The sequence below is a fragment of the Neophocaena asiaeorientalis genome, unplaced genomic scaffold, assembly GCF_003031525.2.
Source record: "Neophocaena asiaeorientalis asiaeorientalis breed wild unplaced genomic scaffold, Neophocaena_asiaeorientalis_V1.1 scaffold82, whole genome shotgun sequence".
Classification (NCBI taxonomy): domain Eukaryota; kingdom Metazoa; phylum Chordata; class Mammalia; order Artiodactyla; family Phocoenidae; genus Neophocaena; species Neophocaena asiaeorientalis.
The window spans coordinates 7360205-7384992 of record NW_020173068.1 but is presented as its reverse complement, the minus strand read 5'-3'; the positions used below and the strand labels follow the sequence as shown (position 1 = coordinate 7384992).

At 35.6% G+C, this 24788-nt stretch overlaps 1 protein-coding gene and 1 pseudogene across 4 annotated transcripts in view; one reads left to right on the top strand and one right to left on the bottom strand.

The window, feature by feature from the left end:
• Positions 1-23216, top strand: part of RBM39 (RNA binding motif protein 39) — a 30116-nt gene extending 6900 nt beyond the window's left edge. Inside the window, exons 4-17 of one of the 4 annotated variants that reach the window (XM_024743282.1) lie at positions 698-892; positions 3485-3550; positions 3646-3699; positions 6758-6875; positions 7384-7536; positions 9877-10014; positions 12294-12359; positions 14348-14552; positions 15100-15177; positions 18870-18902; positions 20973-21054; positions 21535-21640; positions 22085-22163; positions 22252-23216. In XM_024743282.1, the coding sequence (XP_024599050.1) occupies positions 698-892; positions 3485-3550; positions 3646-3699; positions 6758-6875; positions 7384-7536; positions 9877-10014; positions 12294-12359; positions 14348-14552; positions 15100-15177; positions 18870-18902; positions 20973-21054; positions 21535-21640; positions 22085-22163; positions 22252-22352 (1474 nt within the window). In that variant the 3' untranslated portion in view covers positions 22353-23216. Of the gene's footprint in view, positions 1-697; positions 893-3484; positions 3551-3645; positions 3700-6757; positions 6876-7383; positions 7537-9876; positions 10015-12293; positions 12360-14347; positions 14553-15099; positions 15178-18851; positions 18903-20972; positions 21055-21534; positions 21641-22084; positions 22164-22251 lie in introns of all 4 variants that reach the window. The other 3 variants (XM_024743281.1, XM_024743284.1, XM_024743283.1) reach the window with 3 other exon arrangements.
• Positions 10431-11368, bottom strand: LOC112398463 (60S acidic ribosomal protein P1 pseudogene; annotated as a pseudogene).
• Positions 23217-24788: the final 1572 nt, after the last annotated feature.

The following is a 24788-nucleotide window of genomic DNA, read 5'->3' as shown; positions in this document are numbered from 1 at the left end:
ATTATTTGTAATAATTTTGCCCATAAAAACCGAAATAGTGATGCCTGTATGGCCCTTTGAAAGTATATAATCATATGTGCAAATTGGGTCAAAATTGGCTTACTTAAGAGAAATTAGTGTATTTAATGGCAACTTTTTTATATGATCCAACACTAATACTTAAAGTATTCTATTGTAACTTTGATTCTATTACTGTATGTTTTGGATTACAGTTATACTTAGTTGGCCAGATATGATAGAACTTTTAAATAAAGTTCACGAGACTTCCCTGGTACTCCAGTGGTATGTGACTCTGTGCTGCCACTGCAGGGGGCATGGGGTTCGATCCTTGGTCAGGGTTAAGATATATCCTGCATGCTGTGCAGCATGGCCAAAAAAAAAAAAAAATTAAAAGTTCAGGTTTTGATTTATACCTACCAATAAGTTCTCTCCTTGTTAAAGCTTTAGCTGACTCTCACGAAAGGTCATTATAGTCCCTCTCACTCAAATGATTCATTGTCAACTGGCTGCTGATTTTCAGTAGTAGAAGGCAAAGGTGGGGTGTTGTTTGCCTTACCTAGGAATTATTTTTCCATAAGTGATTATTATGTATCATTGTATGACAGTAAAAATAGCAAAATATATCTAAACATAAAAAGAAGTATATTTTTTGCATATTCTTAAATCAGCAAGATAATGGTGATTTTTTTCTTCTCAGGAGGAAAAAAAGCAAGAGCAGAAGTCGTAGTCATGAACGAAAAAGAAGCAAAAGTAAGGAACGGAAGCGAAGTAGAGATAGAGAAAGGAAAAAGAGCAAAAGCCGTGAAAGGAAGCGGAGTAGAAGCAAAGAAAGGAGACGGAGCCGTTCAAGAAGTCGAGATCGCAGATTCAGAGGCCGTTACAGAAGTCCTTAGTATGTAACTATAATTATGATCATATTGGTTTGAGAGATTTTTTTGGGTATACAGATAGCAGCGTAACTGGAGTGACTTGAATTGTGGAATTTTATTTTTCTATATGGTGAGTTAAAAAGTATTAAATAAGGATTTTGGCATTGAAAAGTCCAGTAGAAATGCATTGTGTGGACAGATACATGTTTGTTTTACTAGGCATGCAGAACATTTTCTGTTACTCCATCTAAAAATATTGCTGTGTGCCAATTCAAACTAAAGCACTAAAGTGCTTTTAAAAAAAAGATTTGATATTGTGCCAAATATGTGAAAGCTTAAAGGTTTGTGAGCTATCACAGTATCCTTTACTGAACATAAAATTTTTAAAGCTCGGATACAAATTACAAATATATATAGTCAGTCAAATACATAGTTAACAATCTTGTCTGTGTGGCTGTTTTCAGCTGAAATGACAGACCAGTTGTGAATTTAGTGCATGCTTCTTGATAATGATCACACATCTTTGTATTTAAGGTATTTTAATAGTAAGAACGCACTAAAACTGCTTTTGAAGGTTGAATCACTATGGAAATTCTGATGTGGTTAAACATGTTGGAAATGTTTTCGTTAATAGTAATTTTTAAAAAGCTAAAATGTATTAATGACTTTGGAAAGAGCCTTCTTGCAGCTCTTTAAGCAGTTCAGTCTAACAATCCCTAGTGATTTATGATGTTCTTTCCTGTTAGTAAATATACTGTTGTAAACTGTGGGATACGTTAAAATTAACAGTTTTAACGTTAAAACTTGAATGGTTTAAGATTGAATTCAAAGACAACAGTCCTGAATCAGAGCCTTGGCTCTTTAAATTGGTTAAACACTCTAAGAAACATTCTTAAGGTTTAGTTTTCTCATCTTTTAAGAAGGAGGTAACCACTGACAGGCTATTGAGTCTTGAATGAGAAGAGAATGTAAATTAGAGCACCCACAATACTGTTACTGATGAAATGTTTTGTTATTATTTGAAGCCAATAAAGTTAGTAATACTTGGAGTTCTGATTCAGGTTTTTCAATAAAAAGGATTCCACTCCTTGTGCTCTAAGGTCCTCTTAGCTGATTATTTTATAAACTTTTTAACAGCTTAAAAAGGACCACAATGTTATTTTACGTCTGAGTGCTTTATTAGAAAATACTTTGCTTTTTGTCCAATTGATCAAAATTTACTGCATTCTTTTTTACCAGAATGAACTAAATAGGGGGGAAGGATTGCTTTAATAAATTCTGAATATTATTATCCCTGATCAGTGATGAATACTTGAAGTCAGCCTGTGATTCTGGTCTGACTTAAACTCACTTGGTTCTTATGTTTGGTTTCAGGTGATTTTTAACTACCAAGGCAGTAACTGAAACTTTTATAATTGAAGGGGAAAGGAAATAGCTTATAGACTCTTATTTATCCAGTAAATACATATTCTTAATGATCACTTTTAGTGTGCTTTGCAAAGGACCCATTTAATACAATTTTATTTGGAACTGCTTGGGTGTTATACGTGCACGTAGAGTCCATGAAAACAAATCCAAATGTGGATTGAAGACCACTATATATTTTCATTTTGCTACCCATCTGGTAAAGGATAGCAGGATGAGCACTAAGGGACATCTGATCTGACCTTTTAACTTAGTTTGGTCGTTCAAAATAAAAGGGCCATAAACTACTGGGCCATTTTAGAATATTGTAGACTACAGAATAAAGCTTTTTAAAAAGTTACTTTTGTGATCTTTTTCGAAAATACTCCTTTAATATGTCAAGTCCCGAAAAAAGAATTTTCCTGAGGGATTGATGAACTTCCTTCACATCTTTACCATGGACTATTTTGTCGAAAAGAACTGAGGTGTGTGACATGCTACATATGCTTATATGCAGTCTTGGAGACTTACTGTTAAATGAAAAAGTTGGAGTTCCATGATTATGGAAAGAATTAGTTCCTTTATATTTTAAAAGAAACTCCTCAAGGGAATTCCCTGGTTAGGACTCTGCGTTTTCACTGCCTGGGGCCTGGGTTCAGTCCCTGGTTGAGGAACTAAGATCCCACAAGCCATGCAGTGTGGCCTGAAAAATAAAAATAAAAAAAGAGTTCCTCAAACAAGAAGACATACATGAATATTGTATATGTATGTATATATGAGCACATGTATATTCCTTAGGAAGGATCTGCAAAGATGCACACCAGACTGTTAATTATAGTTAGTCCTGGTGTGAGGGAAGTTCAGGATAATTTTCACTTTGTGTCTTTTTTTTTCCCCCTAAATCTCAGGAACGTATTCATAAATATGTAGTTAAAGAGAACTAGACTGAAAATTGAGCATTTTCAGAATATTAAAAATCTTGAGGCTGTAACCTTTGGTCTTGGCACCTCTCAGTGGTCCAGGATGGATAACTGTAAGAGCAGTTTGCCTGGGATAGAGTTAAGAGAAGAAAAAGTCTCTTTATTTCCTCTTCATAATTGAGGTGGAAAACAAGCAGCCTAAACAATGTTAAACTTGCTGGAGAGCGCATGAACGCGATCTTAGCAAGACCCTAACCCTGTAACTAGTGTAATTTTGTGTTTCCTTTTTAGCTCCGGACCAAAATTTAACAGTGCCATCCGAGGAAAGATTGGGTTGCCTCATAGCATCAAATTAAGGTTTTTAAACATACTTCTGAATTGTTTAAATTGTTTTTCAAGGAACTAACGTGGTGTACTTGTTTGGGTAACTTTTGAAACTTTTTAACTTGCAGCAGGCGACGCTCCCGAAGCAAAAGTCCATTCAGAAAAGACAAGAGCCCAGTGAGGTAACTGTTGTCCCTATTTCTTTTGTTTTGTACTTTTAGCTTTTATAAAGTTTTTACAACTTATGCTACTGCTAAATTTAATGACAAATAGTAATTTGGATCATATTAAATCTTGATTAATTTTGCAGTTCTAGTATTATTAATTTTTAAAAGATTTATTTATTTATTTATTTTTGGCTGAGTTGGGTCTTCATTGCTGCACGCGGGCTTTCTCTTGTGGGGGCAAGCGGGGGCTACTCTTCGTTGTGGTGCATGGGCTTCTCATCACGGAGGCCTCTCGTTGCGGAGCACGGCCTCTAGGCGTGAGGGCTTCAGTAGTTGTGGCTCACGGGCTCTAGAGCGCAGGCTCAGTAGTTGTGGCGCACAGGCTTAGTTGCTCTGCGGCATGTGGGATCTTCCCGGACCGGGGCACGAACCCGTGTCCCCTGCATCGGCAGGCGGACTCTCAACCACTGCGCCACGAGGGAAGCCCCCAATTCTAGTATTATTAATGTGAATTTCTAAGTTTTCAATAACTTGCATGTGAGAAGAACAGAGCAGAAATTCCCACTTTAACGTGTAGATGTTACATGTGCTTTTATTTTCCTTTTATAGTAGCTAAAAAAAATTTTTTTAACATCTTTATTGGAGTATAATTGCTTTACAGTGGTGTTAGTTTCTGCTTTATAACAAAGTGAATCAGTTACGCATATACATACGTTCCCATATCTCTTTCCTCTTGCGTCTCCCACCCTCCCTATCCCACCCCTCTGTGTGGTCACAAAGCACCGGGCTGATCTCCCTGTGCCACGCAGCTGCCTCCCACTAGCTAGCTATTTTATGTTTGGTAGTGTATATATGTCCATGCCACTCTCTCACTTTGTCACAGCTTACCCTTCCCCCTCCCCATGTCCTCAAATCCATTCTCTAGTAGGTCTGTGTCTTTATTCCCGTCCTGCCCCTAGGTTCTTCATGACCATTTTTTTCCCCTTAGGTTCCATATATATGTGTTAGCATACGGTATTTGTTTTTCTTATTCTGACTTCATTCTTTATGACAGACTCTAGGTCCATCCACCTCACTACAAATAACTCAATTTCATTTCTTTTTATGGCTGAGTATATTCTACTGTATATATGTGCCACATCTTCTTTATCTGTTAATCCGATGATGGACACTTAGGTTGCTTCCATCTCCTGGCTGTTGTAAATAGAGCTGCAATGAACATTGTGGTACATGACTCTTTTTGAATTACGGTTTTCTTAAGGTATATGCCCAGTAGTGGGATTGTTGGGTCGTATGGTAGTTAATATTTGTAGTTTTTTAAGGAACCTCCATAATGTTTTTCATAGTGGCTGTATCAATTTACGTTCCCACCAGCAGTGCAAGAGTGTTCCCTTTTCTCCACACCCTCTCCAGCATTTATTGTTTCTAGATTTTTTGATGATGGCCATTCTGACCGGTGTGAGGTGATAATCTCATTGTAGTTTTGATTTGCATTTCTCTAATGATTAATGATGTTGAGCATTCTTTCATGTGTTGGCAGTGTGTCTAAAACTTTTTAATGGTAGCTGTAGAAAACTTTAGCCTTGACTCACCTTTGGAGTTAATAAATTTTAAGTTATTGAAATAACTTCTTGTGGGAAAATAGTTGAAATAGTCATGAGTTTTGTCATTTGGCTCCATTACTTGAGAAAAGTATTTAATTTCCAAAATTGTAACTGAGTTGACTTGATTTCAAGTAGTAATATTATGTTCTTGAGTGTTTCTGTGAGGTATTTTCCTCTTAAAAAAAGATAAGCCTGATCTATCCAGTCTACCATTTTGGTTCAAGGAATGTTTTGTTAACACGATAGCATTGTTTTTTTACTGATGTTCTGGCTTCCCTTAAAAGGTACCTTTTAACTTTTGAGTCTATCTTCTTGTTTGACGTATTCTAACCCTAGGGTTTAGTGATAGCCTTAATGTTCTTAAAGGCGCTCTTTGTAACAGATACTGAGTTTTTGTTTAATATTTAGTTTTCTTTCATGGGAAAACTCCCGTTTAGTTCTCATTCTTTGGATATAGTCAGCTTTGTACCGCTGTTTTACGGTAATAGGTTTAAAATTACTTGCAGATTTCTCAAGGGGATGTAACGTGAGTTTTGTAAAGTTCTTCCGGAGAATGTCCAGAACATGGTTAAGAAAGAGCATGTTTATGCTTACATTTTTAAGGATTTACTTAGAACCTTAATCTTAGTAGAATTATTTATAATAATGTCAGTAGACAATGTTATTTTTCCTTGACGTTCATTAAGTTAAATTTATCTCTTCTGCTCTTTTATTTTTCTCACATATTTGGGCACTTTTAGTTTCCTCGGTAAATTTAGAAGTGTACACCATCTATTTGTAAACATGAGTAGATTAAATCCCACTATTGTTATTTGGCTAGATAATCTCTTGCTTTTCATTTCTGACTTGCTAATTGTTCCTGTCTCTGTATTCTATAACCATCAAGTATTTTTTCGGGTATTGAATTTGTAGAGTCTTAGTAAGACTGATCTAATTCTGATAAACAGCTGCCTCAGTATTCCATGTATCTCTCTCAGTTTGTGAAAAAAAATTCTTAGAGTCAAATAGTTTTCTTTACTCTCAAGTTTGTCATTTGTGATTATGAAACTTAATTTTATTTTATGATTTCCCTTTGGGGAAACATCCTTTCTACTAATTTGGATCAGTCCGACATTAGTGTGGACTCAGGGGTTATTACTTGTGACTGTCATTAAACTCTCAGGTTTCTGATTGGCCCTTTATTATCCTGGAGAGAATACCATTTGTAAGATTGAGAGGCCAGTGGACTTTGGTCCTGATAATGTAAGATACTATCAGAAGAAACATTTAGAAATTATCATCATATTGAAGGCATTGAGTCACACTGAATTATTTTATGGACATTTTATATACATCATAGTTAAAATGGGCTTGGGAGTAGTGACAAACTGGTTTCAGGAAAGTTTATTCTGTTCACTGAAAATGTGCATTAAGAGTTATTTTAAAAGAATAAGTTATAAAGTTAATTCTATATTCTTTACCCCTGTTAGAGAGCCTATTGATAATCTGACTCCTGAGGAAAGAGATGCAAGGACCGTTTTCTGCATGCAGCTGGCAGCAAGAATTCGGCCAAGGGATTTGGAAGAGTTTTTCTCCACAGTAGGAAAGGTAATCTAAGCCTATTTACAGAGCTAATTTAAGTAGAAACTGCAAACAACATTTTAGCAATTGTCAGTGTGACAGATAAAATTAGAAAACATCTAAATACATTTTTTTGTTTGGTGGAATTAGGGAATTTTTTTTTAATATTTATTTATTTGGCTGCATCGGGTCTTAATTGCGGCATGCAAACTCTTAGTTGTGGCATGTGGGATCTAGTTCCCTGACCAGGGATCTAACCCGGCCCCCTGCATTGGAAGTGGAGAATCTTAGCAACTGGATGAAGTCCAGGGAATTTATTTTTGATACCATTTCTTTTTGCCTCACTTGGAAGTTAATAGTGTTGGAATTGATGTATGTTGATAAATGAATTGGGCCTACAAATTTACCTATTTAAAAAAATATTTTTAATGGCTTGCTTTGCAATATCATTAATATGCCTCTTATCTTTTGAAATTATTATACTTACTGTGAATGGTTGCACAAACAGAACCTAAAGTGTGTGTTTTCTTTTTAGGTTCGAGATGTGAGGATGATTTCTGATAGAAATTCAAGACGTTCCAAAGGAATTGCTTATGTGGAATTTGTCGATGTTAGCTCAGTGCCTCTAGCAATAGGATTAACTGGCCAGCGGGTTTTAGGAGTGCCAATCATAGTACAAGCGTCACAGGTAACTTTTTTCTTGGTTAAGAATTTGATCATTGGTAGTGTTAGAAACTTGTTTCTTAGAGTTGTGTTGTAACGCCTTGAGCCTTACACAATCACCACTTCCTACCATAAGTCAGATGTTCTCAGGGTAGCTTTTTAAAAAAAAATTTGCCCTGATTTCTTTGATAATTGTGTATTCTTAATAACATCCTGTTCCATTTTAATGTAAGTTGTAAATACCTATTTCATGGAAAAGACTTGGGAACTTGTTCTAGAATTTTACTGATTTGTGATGACTTCTTATTTGGGGATAGAAGCATCTAAGAACATGTTTTCCCCTTCCATCTTTTAAATGGAATGGTTTTGACATTTTTAGTAAATTTAATATTTTCACTGTTTTAAAATACATACTTGCGAAAGATTTTATATAATGTTAAGAATAGTTTGAACAGCTAGCTGTTCTAGCATTTCTTGAAAGTAAGATGTTTCAGACTAATTTGGAGAATGTTTTTTAAGATAATCCAAATTATGATTTAATTTGCTGATGCTCCACAATAAATGAGTGTTGCCTTTGTAAAAATGAAATTAGTGTTAATATTTTAGTTCATTTAGGTATGGAAAAATTGGGATATATCATTCTACTGAGTATATATATATATATTTTTTTTTTTTTTTTTTTTTTTGTGGTACGCGGGCCTCTCACTGTTGTGGCCTCTCCGGTTGCGGAGCACAGGCTCCAGACGCGCAGGCTCAGCGGCCATGGCTCATGGGCCCAGCCGCTCCGCGGCATGTGGGATCTTCCTGGACCGGGGCACGAACCTGTGTCCCCTGCATTGGCTCTCAACCACTGCGCCACCAGGGAAGCCCCTTTATTGATTATATTAACGTGAAAGTATTTTTTTGATTTTTCATCAGTACCTTTTTGTACTAAGAAGCAAGTTGATTTCTGTGACTACCTGATAACTTAGATTTTTTAAATGGAGAATATAGGATTTAAAGAATTTATTTTTGGCCTTGCCGAGCGGCTTGTGGGATCTTAGTTCCCCCACAAGGGGTTGAACCGGGCCATGGCAGTGGCAAAAGTGCCGAGTTCTAACCACTGGACTGCCAAGGAATTCCTGAGGATTTAAAGAATATTTTTTGAGCGATACAAAGTAACAGTTGTTATGTTCGTTCCTTTTCAAACCCCTGAAACAAATACACCTCATAACTCCTGGAAAATCTGGTTACTCATCAAGCTTTTACATCATTTTGTAGTTAGGCACAAAATTTGTAACCAGATCTTAAGTGAAATTCCAGTTTCACTGTTAAGCTGTAACTGTGGTCAGATTACTACCTTCCATTTCTAAAAGACGATGGTAGGTCCTACATAGTGTTTTAGCAGTATGTAATATTGGGTACTTATCATTTGATTATATGTCACAGTAAGAAAAGAATTGTTAGGAAGCAGGCTGGGGGGAATCATTGCTCAATTCATTTCCCATGATGGAGGACAAACCTAATAGTGTGTACGTTGGCCTGGCAAAGGGCTCAGAAGAATCACATTGATAAATGAGATTTTGAATTCATTTAACTTTAACCTCCTATTATGCCCCAGTTTGTTAAAGGAGTTTGTGTTAGAATATAAATTGAGAACTGTTTGCTTTGAGAAGTACTTGGTATGGGAAAAAATGACTGCTGAACTGAATGGTTTACTTGGTTTGATTTATATTTATGTTAGTCCTTTTAAGATGGACAGCCAGTTGGTGTACTGTACGTTGAGTAACAGTGATATTGAGAGCACATGAATAATGAGTGTATTTAACACTTCCAGGAGATAATCTTGTATTTCCACATTTGGCATATCTGTTACCAGGATGCTGCTGTAGACTGGCATAATGTAGGGTTTTTTTAAATTTTAAAAAATATTTTATTATTTAATTTTGGCTACATTGGGTCTTTGTTGCTGTGTGCAGGCTTTCTCTAGTTGCAGTGAGTAGAGGCTACTCTTGGTTGTGGTGCGCGGGCTTCTCATTGCAGTGGGTTCTCTTGTTGCGGAGCACAGGCTCTAGGTGCTCCGGCTTCAGTAGTTGTGGCACATGGGCTCAGTAGTTGTGGCGCATGGGCTTAGCTGCTCTGTGACATGTGGGATCTTCCTGGACCCGTGTCCCCTGCATTGGCAAGCATATTCTTAACCACTGTGCCACCAGGGAAGTCCCCAATATTCTTTTATGTATGACTTACACTTAGCATAATTTGATATCAGTTGTCATTAAGCAAACCTAAGGTATGAGTGGGATTTGCTACTCTGCTCAAAATGGTATTTATTCATTCTTAAGTGGATGTGTGATGTGCCTTATGTGTTGTCTTAACTAACTTGTAGGCAGAAAAAAACAGAGCTGCAGCAATGGCAAACAATCTACAGAAGGGAAGTGCTGGACCTATGAGGCTCTATGTGGGCTCGTTACATTTTAACATAACTGAAGATATGCTTCGGGGGATCTTTGAGCCTTTTGGAAGGGTAAGTCCCAAGTTTTTTAGTGGATCCTAAATCTTGAAACAAATGTAACTGCACAATAATTTATTTACTTTGTCATGTTTCTAAGAGATTAATGTTAGGATTGGAGTGGTTCTATAAAGTTTTTGAGACAACTTAGATCAAGATAGTTTCCCTGAAGATAGCATTTGAAGACAGAATCTGTCAACATTTGTAATGCTACAGTGCAATGCATAGTATTAGCTTCAGTTATTAAAAAATCGACCTGAATGATAAAATGCACTATGCATTGGAGCAAGAGATTTTTTTTTTCTTGGTTTGTTTCTTAGGATAGTATTTCTTACTGAAAATTTAAGGGTATATAAGCTTCTCTGTACTTAATATGTAAGGAATTAGAATTAGACTATTTATGCCCATTTAGTCCTCTTTTTTTTTTTTTTAAAGAACTCAGCTTTTTATTGAACGTGCTACTAAAGAGGTTTAGTCAAAAGGACCAAAGCTCATCTCATCATCAGACTCTTCAGATTTCTCTTTCTTTGCTTCCACTTTCTTCTCCTCAGCTGGGGCAGCAGTGGTGGAGGGGACAGGACCTCCTGCTGGTGTAGCACCAGCTGCTGGGGCAGGTCCACCTGCCCCCACATTGCAGATGAGGCTCCCGATGTTGACATTGGCCAAAGCCTTTGCAAACAAGCCTGGCCAGAAAGGTTCAATATTTACACCGGCTGCTTTAATGAGGGCATTGATCTTAACCTCCGTGACTGTCACCTCATCGTTGTGTAGGATGAGGGCCGAGTAGATGCAGGCGAGCTCTGAGACGGTGCAGGCGAGGGCTAGGCAGGGTCTGCCGGGCACGGTGCTAGTTGCCGGATGAAGTGAGGGCCTCACCCCAACGCGGCCTTAGCTTCCTCGGAAGGACCAAGCACCTTAGGGGAAGCTGAGGAAAAGGTTTTCCTTTTTTTTTTTTTTAATTGAGATAAAATTGACACAGCATTGTCTAAGCTTAAGGTGTACAACATAGTGATTAAACTTACATGCATCATGAAATTATTACAATAGGTTTAGTGAACATCTGTCATCTCATACAGATACATTATAAAGAAATAGATAACACATTTTTTTCCTTTGTGACGAGAACGTTTAGGATTTACTCTTGAGCCTTAATTTATGGTATACAGCAGTGTAATAATACATTACATCCCTAGTACTGATTTATAACTGGAAGTTTGTACCTTTAGACTACTTTCATCTAACTCTTCCCTCCGCCCTCTACCCCCGACCCCTCACCTCTTTGTTAGCCACAAATCTGATCTTTTTTTCCATGAATCTGTTTTTGAAGTACAATTGAATTGCAACACTAATAGTTCCTGGTACACAACATAGTAACTTGATATTTTTATGCATTTTTTCCAAAAGAATCACCAGGGTAAGTCTAATTCTCCTCATTTTAGAAGAGATGTTAGAATAAATGTTACTAGTAGGCTGTGCTCTGGTTTAAAAAATTCATTGTGTGGCCATGAATAAAAATCTTGGTTCCTGTCGTACCTTGTCCACTACTTAATCTTTATGGCCCTTGGATATACATTTCGTTGTTTTCTTTCACTACCCCACTCAACCCCTTTGTTAAACTTTTATGTGTCAATAATGATAAAGTTGGGGTGTTGAATTTTGTGGGTGCTTTATATTTATTGGAAATATACACATATTAATGGTGGCACAAATCATAATTGTATGAGTTGGTCAGTCATTACAAAATGAATACGTTCCTGAAACAACCAGAACACGAAATATAATATGTGGGTGCTGTTTTTTAATTGTTCATGCTTCCCTTGTATGACCGAGTTTGTTGGGATATTGTGATGTAAAACAGTTCCCTCAGTTAAGGTGAACAATCATTGTTTTGTAGCATATTCATAGTGTTGTGCAACCATCAGCCACATCCCATTGTTGTTTTTAGTTATTCCAACATTTCAGGCAATTTATTGTGTCTGGCATAATTGAGAATTAACATTAGGTGTATTTTAGCAAAGGGGAAGAAAAAAGGTTGATTTCGTTTTTAACATTGTATTCTGCAAAGGATTTCAAATTTTTAGTGGGTTTTGATGCAAAAGACTCCCCAGTGCATAACTTCGTGTTTAGGAAGTTCCTCAGCCTCTAGAAAGAAGATTTTTTGGGTATGAGGGATTGTGATATGTCTTCTGTTATGTTTTAGGGGGAGCCATTTTAAAATCATGTTTCAAGGGGTAAAATACTTTTGCCTCCCCTTTTTCATTTATATAAATAATAATTGTGGTTTTCATTTTTAGATTGAAAGTATCCAGCTCATGATGGATAGTGAAACAGGTCGATCCAAGGGGTATGGATTTATTACGGTAAGCAATTAACCATGATTAACATGACTTAAAAGTTTTTGATTTGAATAGCGTAGTGTAAAGCTTTATTGGTTATTGATAGTGGGGAAGGAGGTAAGGTTAATATTTTCAAGTGGTTTAACTTATTTTGCTGTTAGTAGCCAATTCTTAGTAGCTAAAGGTGTCCACCAAATGTGAAACTTAAAGCAGTTTGCTATCATTCTGTTTATGGTCAGTTTGGTTAGCCAACTGTTCATGTAATTGAAGTCATTCACTCCTTTAGGATTTCTTCAGTCTCTTTTGTGACACAGGATGTTAGTTGCATAAAGGTCTCTTGGAATTCTCTTACTTTTTATATGGACACGTCGGACAACCATGACCAGGATTGCCTTATTAAAAGTGCTTGTAGCTGACCGTTGAAGCCCAGTGCCTGAATAGGGTATGAAGTGGCAGCTTGGAATAATTGTGAATGGAGGTGCCCTTTTAAAAGTAAACTGTTTATATATTAATGTTCATGATGCAATCCAATTACATGAGAACAGTTTTTCAAATTATTTTTTAACCTTGGAAAGTGCTGGAAACACATTTTTAGTTTAAAATACAGATAGTTGTCACCACTGCTGCCATTATACACAAAAAATTTTAAAAATACAGAGATCCCAGATTTTATCAAGAAATAACAATTGTGTCTTATAACCAAATTTAAATAAAACTGAAACCTTTTCTGTAGTGATAATACGTTCCACTGTTCAGTGGGATTTTATCTATCTCAGTGTGTGTTGGTGAAAAGAAAAAAGTTATAAAACACCAACATGCTAATTTGTTACTAGTAACATTAGCATGATCTCCCCCTCCCCCCAAAAAAAGGTGTTCAAGGGATTTTACATGCAACTTACAAATATTTCCTCCTACTACTGTCTAAAGTATTTAGTGTTCTATGTGCTAGATTTAGTGCTTGAATATTTGCTCACTGGCCATATTTTCACTAGAATACTACTAAATGTCATGTAAACAATGAAGACATTTTGCAAAGCATTTTAATTTTTTAACATAAATCAAGTATGAACTATTTCCTATGACTTACTGATTTGTATGCAAAGCTAGATTATGTAGGGACTTTCCTGGTGGTCCAGTGGCTAAGACTCCGAGCTCCCAATGCAGGGGCCCCGGGGTTTGATCCCTGGTCAGGGAACTAGACCCCACATGCCACAACTAAGGGTTCGCATACTACAACCAAGCTCCTGCATGTGGCAACGAAGATCCCACCTACCACAACTGAGGCTTGGTGCAGTCAAATAAATAAAGAAATATATTTTTTAAAGCAAGATCATGTAAATCTACATGGTTCTGTTGTGTGTGTAAATGTTTTTATATTTTGTAACTACTATCTGTAATTGTTCCCATCTCAATAATGAAAAAAATTATTTTTAAACAATTCAACATTCTGATGAAAGATGATGCTGTGGAATTAGAATATAGCCCGTTCTTCCATTATATTAAAACCAGATTGTGTGAATTAAAGTTTTATTGTGTCTGCATCCTGAAATTAAGACTAATACTTACTTAACTGGCAATAAAACAATGACTCAGAATTTTGTATTAAAAATTAAGTTTTGTATTAAAAACCTGAGTTGAACTTTTAATTTTCCTGAATAGTGTACTTTTAAGAGAGAAAAGAAGCAACATTTTAATTTATTCCAGCATATTAAAAAGGGTTTTGATGTTTGAAAAACTACTTTTCACATTTTGTTACTGAGATTCTTTATTCCCAAAGACAGGTGTCATTACTTGATAATGTCTTGCCCTTTAAACCACCACATTAATAAATCTAATATGTGTAAACTTTGGTGGTCTGATAATTTAGGTTATATTACTTATAGCTTGAACTTGTTACTTTATCATCCTTGCAGATGTAAATATTGAATATACTAGCTTTAATAAGTAAGGGTTTCTTTACCTTGCATATGTAAATAATTGCTGGACTTTTTATCCCCCTCTCAATTGTATAGTTTTCTGATTCAGAATGTGCCAAGAAAGCTTTGGAACAACTTAATGGATTTGAGCTAGCAGGAAGGCCGATGAAAGTTGGTCATGTTACTGAACGTACTGATGCTTCCAGTGCTAGCTCATTTTTGGACAGTGATGAACTGGAAAGGACTGGAATTGACTTGGGAACAACTGGTCGTCTCCAGTTAATGGCTAGGCTCGCAGAGGGTAAGTTTATTCTAGTGTTGTGAATGATTTGTTGATACCGTAATGAGAAAGGTAACCATGCAGACAAATAAATGGAAAATTATTTTTTCTTATTTTTGGGTTGACTGTTATCCTTGGGTGGCACATGCGGTTTCATAGGTGAAATTCATTGCCTTAATTATAATGGAATCTACTTTATGATGGTGCTTTTTGAGTACCACAGCATATGTTACAGGATTTCTTTTGCTTTCTATTATATCCTCATACTTCAGAATAAATTGAGTTGCAGTGCTTAATACTACGTCCTGCCTGTACTGTTGGCCTCCCATATCTGTGAGTTCTGCATCTGAGTACGGAGGGCAGACTTTATCACGCCACTTTATATGAGGGACTTGAGCATTTGTGGATTTTGATATCCGAGGAGATCCTGGAAATAATCTCACCTGCCCTGTTACCAAAGACCACTGTAATTTGTTTTAATGAAGTGACTTTCGTATTAAGTAAGCAACCAGAAAACTAGGATTTTCCCACTCTTAAAGCAGGGACGTTAAGACCTATTCTTTTACAGGTACAGGCTTGCAGATCCCACCAGCAGCACAGCAGGCTTTGCAAATGAGTGGCTCTCTGGCATTTGGTGCTGTGGCAGGTAGGAATTGAATCTTTTCTATTTGAAATCATTGTTTTTTCACCTAATTCGAAAATTTTCCAAATTTTTGCATTTAAAAGGACTTACTGAGAATTCAATTCATCAAGTACTTTTAACTTACAGATTTCAAGAGTTCATATAAGGAAGTGGTGATACAGGACATAATTATCCACTCATAATAATTTTTGAACCCTGCATACCAATTTTTAGTTGAAATTGCTGTTGTATTTTGGGTTTGTTTTGATTGATTGATTGATTGATTTTTTGGCTGCATCATGTCTTAGTTGCGACATACGGGATCTTTTGTTGCAGCACGTGGGCTCCTCTCTAGTTGTGGCATGCGGGTTTTCTCTCTAGTTGTGGTGTGCAGGTGTCAGGGTGTGTGGGCTCTGTAGCTTGCAGCATGCGAGCTCAGTAGTTGAGGCGCGTGGGCTTAGTTGCCACGTGGCATGTGGGATCTTAGTTCCCTGACTAGGGATCTAACCCGTGTCCCCTGCACTATAAGGCGAATTCTTTTATCATTGGACCACCAGGGGTCCCCGTAAGTTAAGTCTTTTTAAATGTGTCACTTTTATTGAAGACCAAAAAGTTTATATTGTTTCAAAGGAAAAATAGTTTTTGTAATGTTTTTGTTTGGAAAGCTACCAGAGGCCTTTGAATCAAGCTTTATTTAAAATAATTACAGTGTTAAAGAGTGCAGAGAATACTGCTTTCCTAATTAGAACATACTACAGTTGATCCTTGAACAACATGCGTTTGAACTGCAAGGGTTTACTTAAACATGGATTTTTTTCAGTTGTAAATACCACATGTTAAATCCATGAATTTGGAAGGACTAAGGATATAGAGGGTCTACTATAAGTTACATATGGGTTTTCAACTGCTCAGATGGTTGGTGTCCCTAATCCCCAAGTTGTTCAAAGGTCAACTGTATTTTGAGATTTTGAGTTATAGAATGAAGTGCCTGGAGAGGTGAGGAAAAGAGGGAGAGAATTGATAGTTTCTTACAATTATGTAACAATGGGTTTAGTTTATGAATCACATTGTTTTCTTCTCTTTTGTGGCTCAGGTACTTGAAATTAACCCAAATCTATGAGCTAGGATAGTATTAAATTTTGAGATGTTCAAGTCTTGCTTTAGAATATCTGAGAACAACCGTTTGTAGTTTGTACTTTAGATGACAAGAAACACTAACCCAAGAAAGTATGGCAATATAAGATCATGGTACTGTATCTGAATATATAAAAAGTTCTGTGTGGTTGCTTCATGATTTCCTTTTCAATTGAAAAGCCATTAATAGGATCGTTTCTGCATCTGCATCATTCTTTATAGGGGGCACTTCTGTGTTTTCCTTTTTTAGTGAATATTCGAAAGTTTGTGAGTACTTTAGGGTCTTGTGCTTCCTTTCAAACTGATATATTTTGAAATCTGATGGGTAGTTTTTTAAAATTACTGACAATCATGTTAGTGTATTCATATGAGAAGGACAGTTATAACTATTAATGCATTTCTGTGTTTATGAATAAATTATTGTTTTGATTTAAACAAGTATTAGACATTTAATTTCTTTGCAGTGAACACGTAGTCATAGAATGTCACATACTGTAATTAAAGATACTAAAGGAAACCCATCACTTCAGAAATTTATCCTAGTCTCTGGCTTGACAGTTACTATTTTACCTGAAAACTGTATCCGTGTATTGCTTCCCATTGTTCAGGTCATTTTTTCAATAATTTAGAAAAATGCTAGAGTGTTTACCATATTCTAGATATTTCACTAGAGGCTGGTGCCTTTAGGGATTTAATACAAATACATATGATTCATTTCTAAACAATCTTCTGTTATATCCTGGCTGCTGTATCAAATATGTTGATTTGGTTTGTAAACAATATCTTCGCCTATAGTTTTTCAGTGTTAGACATTATTACTTCCCTAAGCCATTATTTCTCTTACGATGAATGAAGAATGACTATACTTCCCTGGGCACACTTAACTGGGTAATTTATATTAAGGCTGAAAATTCTAAATGTCCATGGATTGCTTAAAATAGCCATTTAGTTAACTATTTGTTATACTCCCCCTTTTTAGTGTTGATAGATGATTTTAAAGTTTCGTACTGTTTTCTTAAAACTTCCAGTAAATTGCTATTACTACTGAATTAATAATCAGCACTCTATTTTAAGGTAAATATTTACATAACTGGGTATTTTTCTTCTGTCGTTAAAACCTTACACATTCCTTGTTAAAATAAGATAAATCGCTGAGTGTTGATGTCAATATTTGAGGCCCTTGTTGCCGAAGTTCTTAAAAGTTGTTTTTTGAAACCAAGAGTGGCCTATCACTATATCCACATGTCTTTATTCTGGAAGTTTAACGGGTCTTTTCTACGATAAGTTAGTTCTTATCTGTATGAAACCCATGCTTTGTTTCCTAACTTGTTACAAATGACCTGAAGAACCATTTTTGAAATTTTGATTTATATACAGTTAATATAGCATGGATTTCTGATACCTATACATTTTTCCCCATTTTAGGGAAAAAAAGACAAATTGCTTTATAATTTAAAGTTTATTGACAATGTTCCTATGGTTCTTCAAGTTCCTTCAGTATACACCAGTTACATTTCTTCAACTCCCTGGGATGCCAGTTTTGAGCACCTAGGACCCAGGTATTCTTACATCCCCATGTGACTTGGGCTGCAGATCCCTTTTCATTTTTGCCTATGTTTTATGATCATTTTGTATACTCAACAAGAAGCCCAAATGGTAATAAAGTATTGCGGTTGAATCACGTGTTACTGAAAATAAGGTTACTGAATTCAAACAATTTCTATGTTGCATATATCTATAATTTTTAAACTTCAAGATACCTTTGGATACTGTGACATTTTCTTCACTTTTCACACTTGCTGCTGCTTTCACTTGATGGCAGCTTTCTCTTAATTGGCCTTCTCATGTAGAATTTTAATGATTATATGAGAAAATATATTGGTAGAAATCACCATTCTATACTAGATGGTTAGATTTTTCTTGTACTACATATAGTAAATCTGATTAGATTTCATTCCTGCCTCATTAAATTTCCAGAATAGGCCAGGAAATCAGACCTAATAAAACTACCACCTTCTGGGCTGGACATGACAACTTAAAAGAACTTAAATAATATATACATATGGTTAGAATGGGGTTTTTCACTACTTAATCGGTAGATTATTGAAAGTGTTTGACGTGTACTGTTGCAGTATTTACTCTTTCACCATAAACTTCTAAAGTTTAAAATGCTTACTGACACTGATAGAACAATAAATAGTTGAATATCCCAAGTACTTGGAATTGAATTCTCAAGATCAGGGTTTTCATGCATTTTTCTGACTGGTGTGCTTCCCTTTCCCCATTTCCCATTATTCCCATGTGAAGAGTAGTATAGTGGAATGCCTTTGAGATGTGGAAGAGTTCTAGGAATAGGAATAGAGAGGCATAAGTTTCCTAGGATAGGAGGAAAGAAAAAGGCCCCACAGCCTTGTCAATGAGGAATGGGGAAGGAGGTTTGGCTGCCAGGTTTTACTATAAGTTCATTTTGATAAACCCTGCTACCATAGTCCTCTTTTATTAATGCTTTCCTGACATTTACCCTGTTAGTTGAGGCTCTTCATTGTTCCTGCACTGAGCTGTAGAATTCTCTTTTGTTATAGATTTGCAAACAAGACTTTCCCAACAGACTGAAGGTGAGTTGAGTTTTTTATTTGTTTTTGAAGTGGATGTTAATGTAGCAGGACATAGTTGTGTATATATATTTTATCATAATTATTACTGTAGTTTGTATTTTGGGCCCAGTTTTGTCAGAATGACATACAGTGTCATTAACAGTAAGCCAGAAGGCCTAATCCAAGTCATTACAATTACATGAATAAAGATGATAAATGTCCATGCTTTTTTTGCTATAGCTTGCTTAGAATTATTTTCAACTTTGTATGCCTATCTTTGTGTTCTGATTGTACATTTTATATAGATGTCAGAAAATGAAACTTGTCATTTTGGTAGACAAATCTTTTAGAACATGGAGTCTGTGAACTTAATATAAGGTTAGGAAAAACTAACTCCAGTGATTTGTGTAAGCAGTACCAAGCAATGAGATTTCCAGAACTAAATTGCATGCAGATTTCAGAGATTGTGAAACAATTTATAAAATAGGCTATTTTCTTAGTTTTCAATTATCAAGTAAATCTCTGCCACTTAATACAGCATTTTGTTGCAGTAATTTGGTATCTTACAGGATATACTTAAAGTCGTTTAGGTAAATGATTCTGTATGAAAAAGGTCTTTTCTTGTTCCTTGATAGTCAGGAATTAAATGTGTATCTTAATTTTTTCAGCAAAAGAGACAATTGTACTCAATCTTTTTTTTTTTCCTAACAGATTTTTAAAAGTAGAACTGGTGGATTTTCCTCTTAGTTATATTTCTATGCTGAATTCATTGTGTTCTGCATTCATCTAGGTTGAGCTGGAATATTTCCACGATACATTTTCTAATATTTTTCAGTATTCATAGCATACAGTGACCTTCTAGTGTTTTTTCCAAGCATACTTCATTCCATTTGTTTATGATAAAGGTACACAGTGGGCTTCGTTTTTTTTATTGTAATATAAGCACACTTGCATCTTTAACTTTCTTCAATAGAATTTGACGTTAGTTATCTTAGCATTTTTATTTTCATACAAAGTTTTATGAAAGACAAATACTTGTTTATTGAAGTAAACTATAAAGAAGCAAAAAGCACTTGTTACTCTATCAGAAACTATCTTTTTTATGATGTATTTCATGCACAGCCCTAGTTTTTATTCAGTGGTATGTTTCTTATACTTACTCAGGTTATTGTTCATTTTAATTACCATAATTTCTAATGCACTGTTTTATCCATAGCTTTGTTTATTATTGTTATGTATTGGAATGAAATTTGGTCAAATATTATGATTACGGTGAGTTCTGTAACAGCTACTGGTAATGTTTTCTAAGTCACATAAAAGCAATGGAGCAACTGTCTTGGAAAATGCACTTCAAACTTAAAACCAACATTGGTTTAAATTTGCTCCTAAGTATTAGTGTCCAGTAGTTTTTTATTTTTAACAATGACTATTATAGATACATATTACTCTTTTTAGTGTTTTCTCCTGCTAGAACAGACCTAATCATTTTAAAAATATTAATTTGATGTTGTAGTAGGTTTTATAGTCCTAAGATGTTAAATCTTAAATACTTGGATGGTTTTATGTATATTATTTTTAAAACTTCATCCTTTTATAATGTTTATATATTTAAAAGAAAATATGTAACTATATATTCATAGGCAGAAACATAAGAAATAAAACATGGTATAGATTTAGTTGGCATTTTAATACTGTATTTGCATCATCCCCTGCTTCTCAGGGTATTAACTCCAGCAGTCCTACGAAATCAGTCTTGTTTTTATTTTCTTGTTTGTATTATTGATATTTGTCTAATTGAATGAATTTTCACTACATTTAAGGTTTAACTTCCCTTCTAAAAACAAAAGTCCCAGCTTAGGATCAGCTATCTCAAATACTAAGTTGCCTTAGCTTTCTGGCAGCTAAAATGGGGTATTGTTACATACTCTGATGTTTGATAGCATTATTGAATATGGTGAATTAGTGAAGTGACTGACTACCCTAGTTTCACCCTGTGGGTCCAATGGTTATATTGGGCTTTGTTTTATTCATAGGGATATTCTGATGCATTTTCCATGAAACTGATTTCTCCCTTTCTTTTTTTTTTTTTAGCTTCAGCATTAGCTGCAGCTGCCTCTGTTCAACCTCTTGCAACACAGTGTTTCCAACTCTCTAACATGTTTAACCCTCAAACGTAAGTAATATACTTTGGTCAAGTTCAAAAGGGTATGCTGTGAAATCTTTAATGTTTAACTTGTCTAAGTTAACATTTAGCATGTTTTCAACATATTTCATAGTTCAAACACTGCCACAATTTTGATCCTTTTAGTATAATTATTTTCCTGCACATTATGAATTGTTTCCCTTGAATGTGTTTGTAAGATTGGAATTCATTTGAAAGCTTTGTAGATTTTATGTTTTCCATTTATATCTAGTAGTTTTCTGTGAAGTTTGTATCAGTATTTATTTGTATCACCAGTATACTCTTTTCCTGGTCCTATGAAATGGTGATAAACTTGGTATAAGTATCTTTGAAAGATGTCAATTAACCACTTAAATGTTAAGCAAATGATTTTTAAAATAACACACTTAAGATTTTTTAGACAGATTGGAATATATGTGTATCATTTTATAAGTTTGAGTAGTGTCTCATAGATGTAATACTTTGTTACAGAGAAGAAGAAGTTGGATGGGATACAGAGATTAAAGATGATGTGATTGAAGAATGTAATAAACATGGAGGAGTTATTCATATTTATGTTGACAAAAATTCAGCTCAGGTATTTTGTTACTTTCTTGTGTCTTAATTTTCACACACTTGGGGCATATTATGATCACTGTTTTTCCTTAGAGCGTGTTGGGGTTTTTTGTTTTCTCCTGAGAGAAGCTTTAGCATACTGACTAAATACACCCCCTACAAAGTAAAGACACTTTTAAAATAGTTCAGGTCATCATGTAGCATTATTGTTGCTGGTTAGTGTTCAAAGGTTGCCATGAAATTCTGGCACCTTGATTTCATTCTTCAGCAGCTCTCACATCATAGAAGATAGTAACAAGGCCAGTTTTGGGGATGATGAAGTATTTTCAATAAATTTCTAGGTTATATATATTAGCTAGTGGAACAATTATGTAGTTATAGAGCAGTTTTTCTATAGGTAACTTGAATAAACCTATTGGAATCCATGTTGTATATCACACCTTTAACCTTTTTTGTTGTATTTTAGGGCAATGTGTATGTGAAGTGCCCATCAATTGCTGCAGCCATTGCTGCTGTCAATGCATTGCATGGCAGGTGGTTTGCTGGTGAGTTTGACCTTTTTTCTGAGTGATTGTTTTTAATGGTCTAATCTAAGTGAAGAAGCTAAACGACCATATGTGTTTCTTTCAACAGGTAAAATGATAACAGCAGCGTATGTACCTCTTCCAACTTACCACAACCTCTTTCCTGATTCCATGACAGCAACACAACTACTGGTTCCAAGTAGACGATGAAGGAAAATATAGTCCCTTATGTACATAGCTTTTTTTCTTTCTTGAGAATTCATCTTGAGTTATCTTTTATTTAGATAAAAATAAAGAGGCAAGGGTCTGCTGTCATTTGTATACAGTTCCTGTTACCTTGAAAAAATAAAAATGTTAACAGGAATGCAGTGTGCTCATTCTCCCTAACTAGCAAATCCCACTGTATACAAAGCTGTTCTCTTGTTCTGCCTTTTAAATGTACATGTAGAAAATTACATTAAGGATCTATAGGAATAGCTCTAGGGGAACAAATGTGCTTAACATAAAAAGGCAGACAGGGATGTAATGATGTTTTTAATGTTTCAGAAGCCTAACTTTTTACACAGCAGTTACATTTCACTAATGTTGATATTTGGTTAATGGTTTAGCAGAGGTTTCTGGAATACATAGTTTATGGAAATTCAAGACAGCTAAAAGGGCTGTTTGATTAACATCTCATCTTGCATTCTGATCAACTGGCAAGAAAAGGAGATTTCAAAATTACATTTCTGGATGGTATCTTTTCAATTAATGTATCTGTAAAAGTTTCTTTGTAAATATTATGTGTTCGGGTGTGTCTAAGATTCCAAACAAAATGATCCCTGCATTTCCTCAAGATGTTTAGTGACAGTCTGGTAAGCAAAGCAGTCTGAGCAAGAAATAGGAAATGCAGAAATAGGTTTTGTCTGGTTGCATATAATCTTTGCTCTTTTTAAGCTCTGTGAGCTCTGAAATATATTTTTGGGTTACTTCAGTGTGTTTGACAAGACAGCTTGATATTTCTATCAAACAAATGACTTTCATATTGCAACAATCTTTGTAAGAACCACTCAAATAAAATTCTCTTAAAAAGGCCACAAGAAATCTTCATTTTTGAAATGTTTTAAAGTCACAGAAACTTGGAAATAGAATATTAGTTTCTTTGACTTTTTAGTTGCCTCTTTGGGAAAATTCTTAGTGAAACTGTTGCCCTCAAGTTGTCCCTCTACATTCTTCTGTATCAGTCTTAGTACCGTACTACTTATTTAGGGTATTATATCAAAACTGAGGAACTTACCAAAAAGAAAACCAAACTGATTTGACCAGGCCTCAAACCTGGGCATCCTTAAGTCTCTCCTACGTTTTCTGGACATACTTGTGGGGGAAAAAAATGCCTTGTTATTTAAAAGCAAATACTGGAGAAAATGGTGTAAGTTCAAACTGGTTTCCCAAATTGATTTAACTGCATTTTTGAGCTTTAACTTGACTTGGGAAGCAACCCTTCATGATTTATACTCTGAACTCTGCTTCAAGTTTTTGTGTCTAGGTTGAATCTTTTGAGTAGGGGATGTTGCTGCTAATTGCTCCTTCCAATACTGATTTCCTCACCTGCCTGAATTTCTGTTACTACTGTATTGATTTGTTAGGGCTGAATCATAATTATTACAGTTTATTCAGATATCAAGATAACTCAGTTTGAGTTTAGAGGCATCACAGTTTTCTACCAACCCTTTTGAGGGATGTTTGTAATTCCCTTACTTGCTTCAGTTATTTAACCTGAAGAAAAATTTCAAGATTCGACTTTATTTTTGAACACCAGGCAGCAGTGTTATTGGGTGGCAGTGACATACATAATGCCAACTTTTTTCTTTCCAGATTACCTCCTAGTAATTAAAAATGTATTCTTGGATCAAGTTACTATCAGGTTTGTTCTGTCATTCCTTTCTAGGGAACTGGGCCAGCAAAGGTGCCTTCAGATGTTATTTAATCTCATCTGTTAAGACGTGGCAAAAATTTGCCCACCACCAAAGAATGAAATTTGGGTTGTAGGGCTTCCCTGGTGGCACAGTGGTTACGAATCCGCCTGCCAGTGCAGGGGACACAGGTTCGAGCCCTGGTCCAGGAAGATCCCACATGCCGCAGAGCAACTAAGCCCGTGCGCCACAACTACTGAAGCCTGTGCCCCTAGAGCCTGTGCTCCACCAGAGAAGATACGACAATGAGAAACCCGTGCAAGAGTAGCCCTTGCTCACCGCAACTAGAGAAAGCCCGTGCACAGCAACGGAGACCCAACACAGCCAAAGCTAGATAAAAGAAATTTGGGTTGTAAATGATGTTCAAAGCAAATTTGTTAAAGTGTTCAAATAGAAGATAGCTCAAATGGCTATTTGGAGTGAGATCCTTTAATCAATTCCTGAGACAACATCCAATTTGGTTGTGAATTTTTTAGGTGCTGTAATTCCTGGGAGTGTCCTTGATTGCAGTTAGATCTGAGTGTCTTTATGCCCCCCAAATGTTCCAGTGTAGTTTATTATAACATTACCATCTTCTTAATGATTGAGAAATATTTGAGGGGAACTCAGCAATATCAGGGAATATGTTGCTTGTACAGGTGAGGGAAACGAAACTACCTTAAGCCAATTAATAGAATTGTGGGGGGGGGGGCGG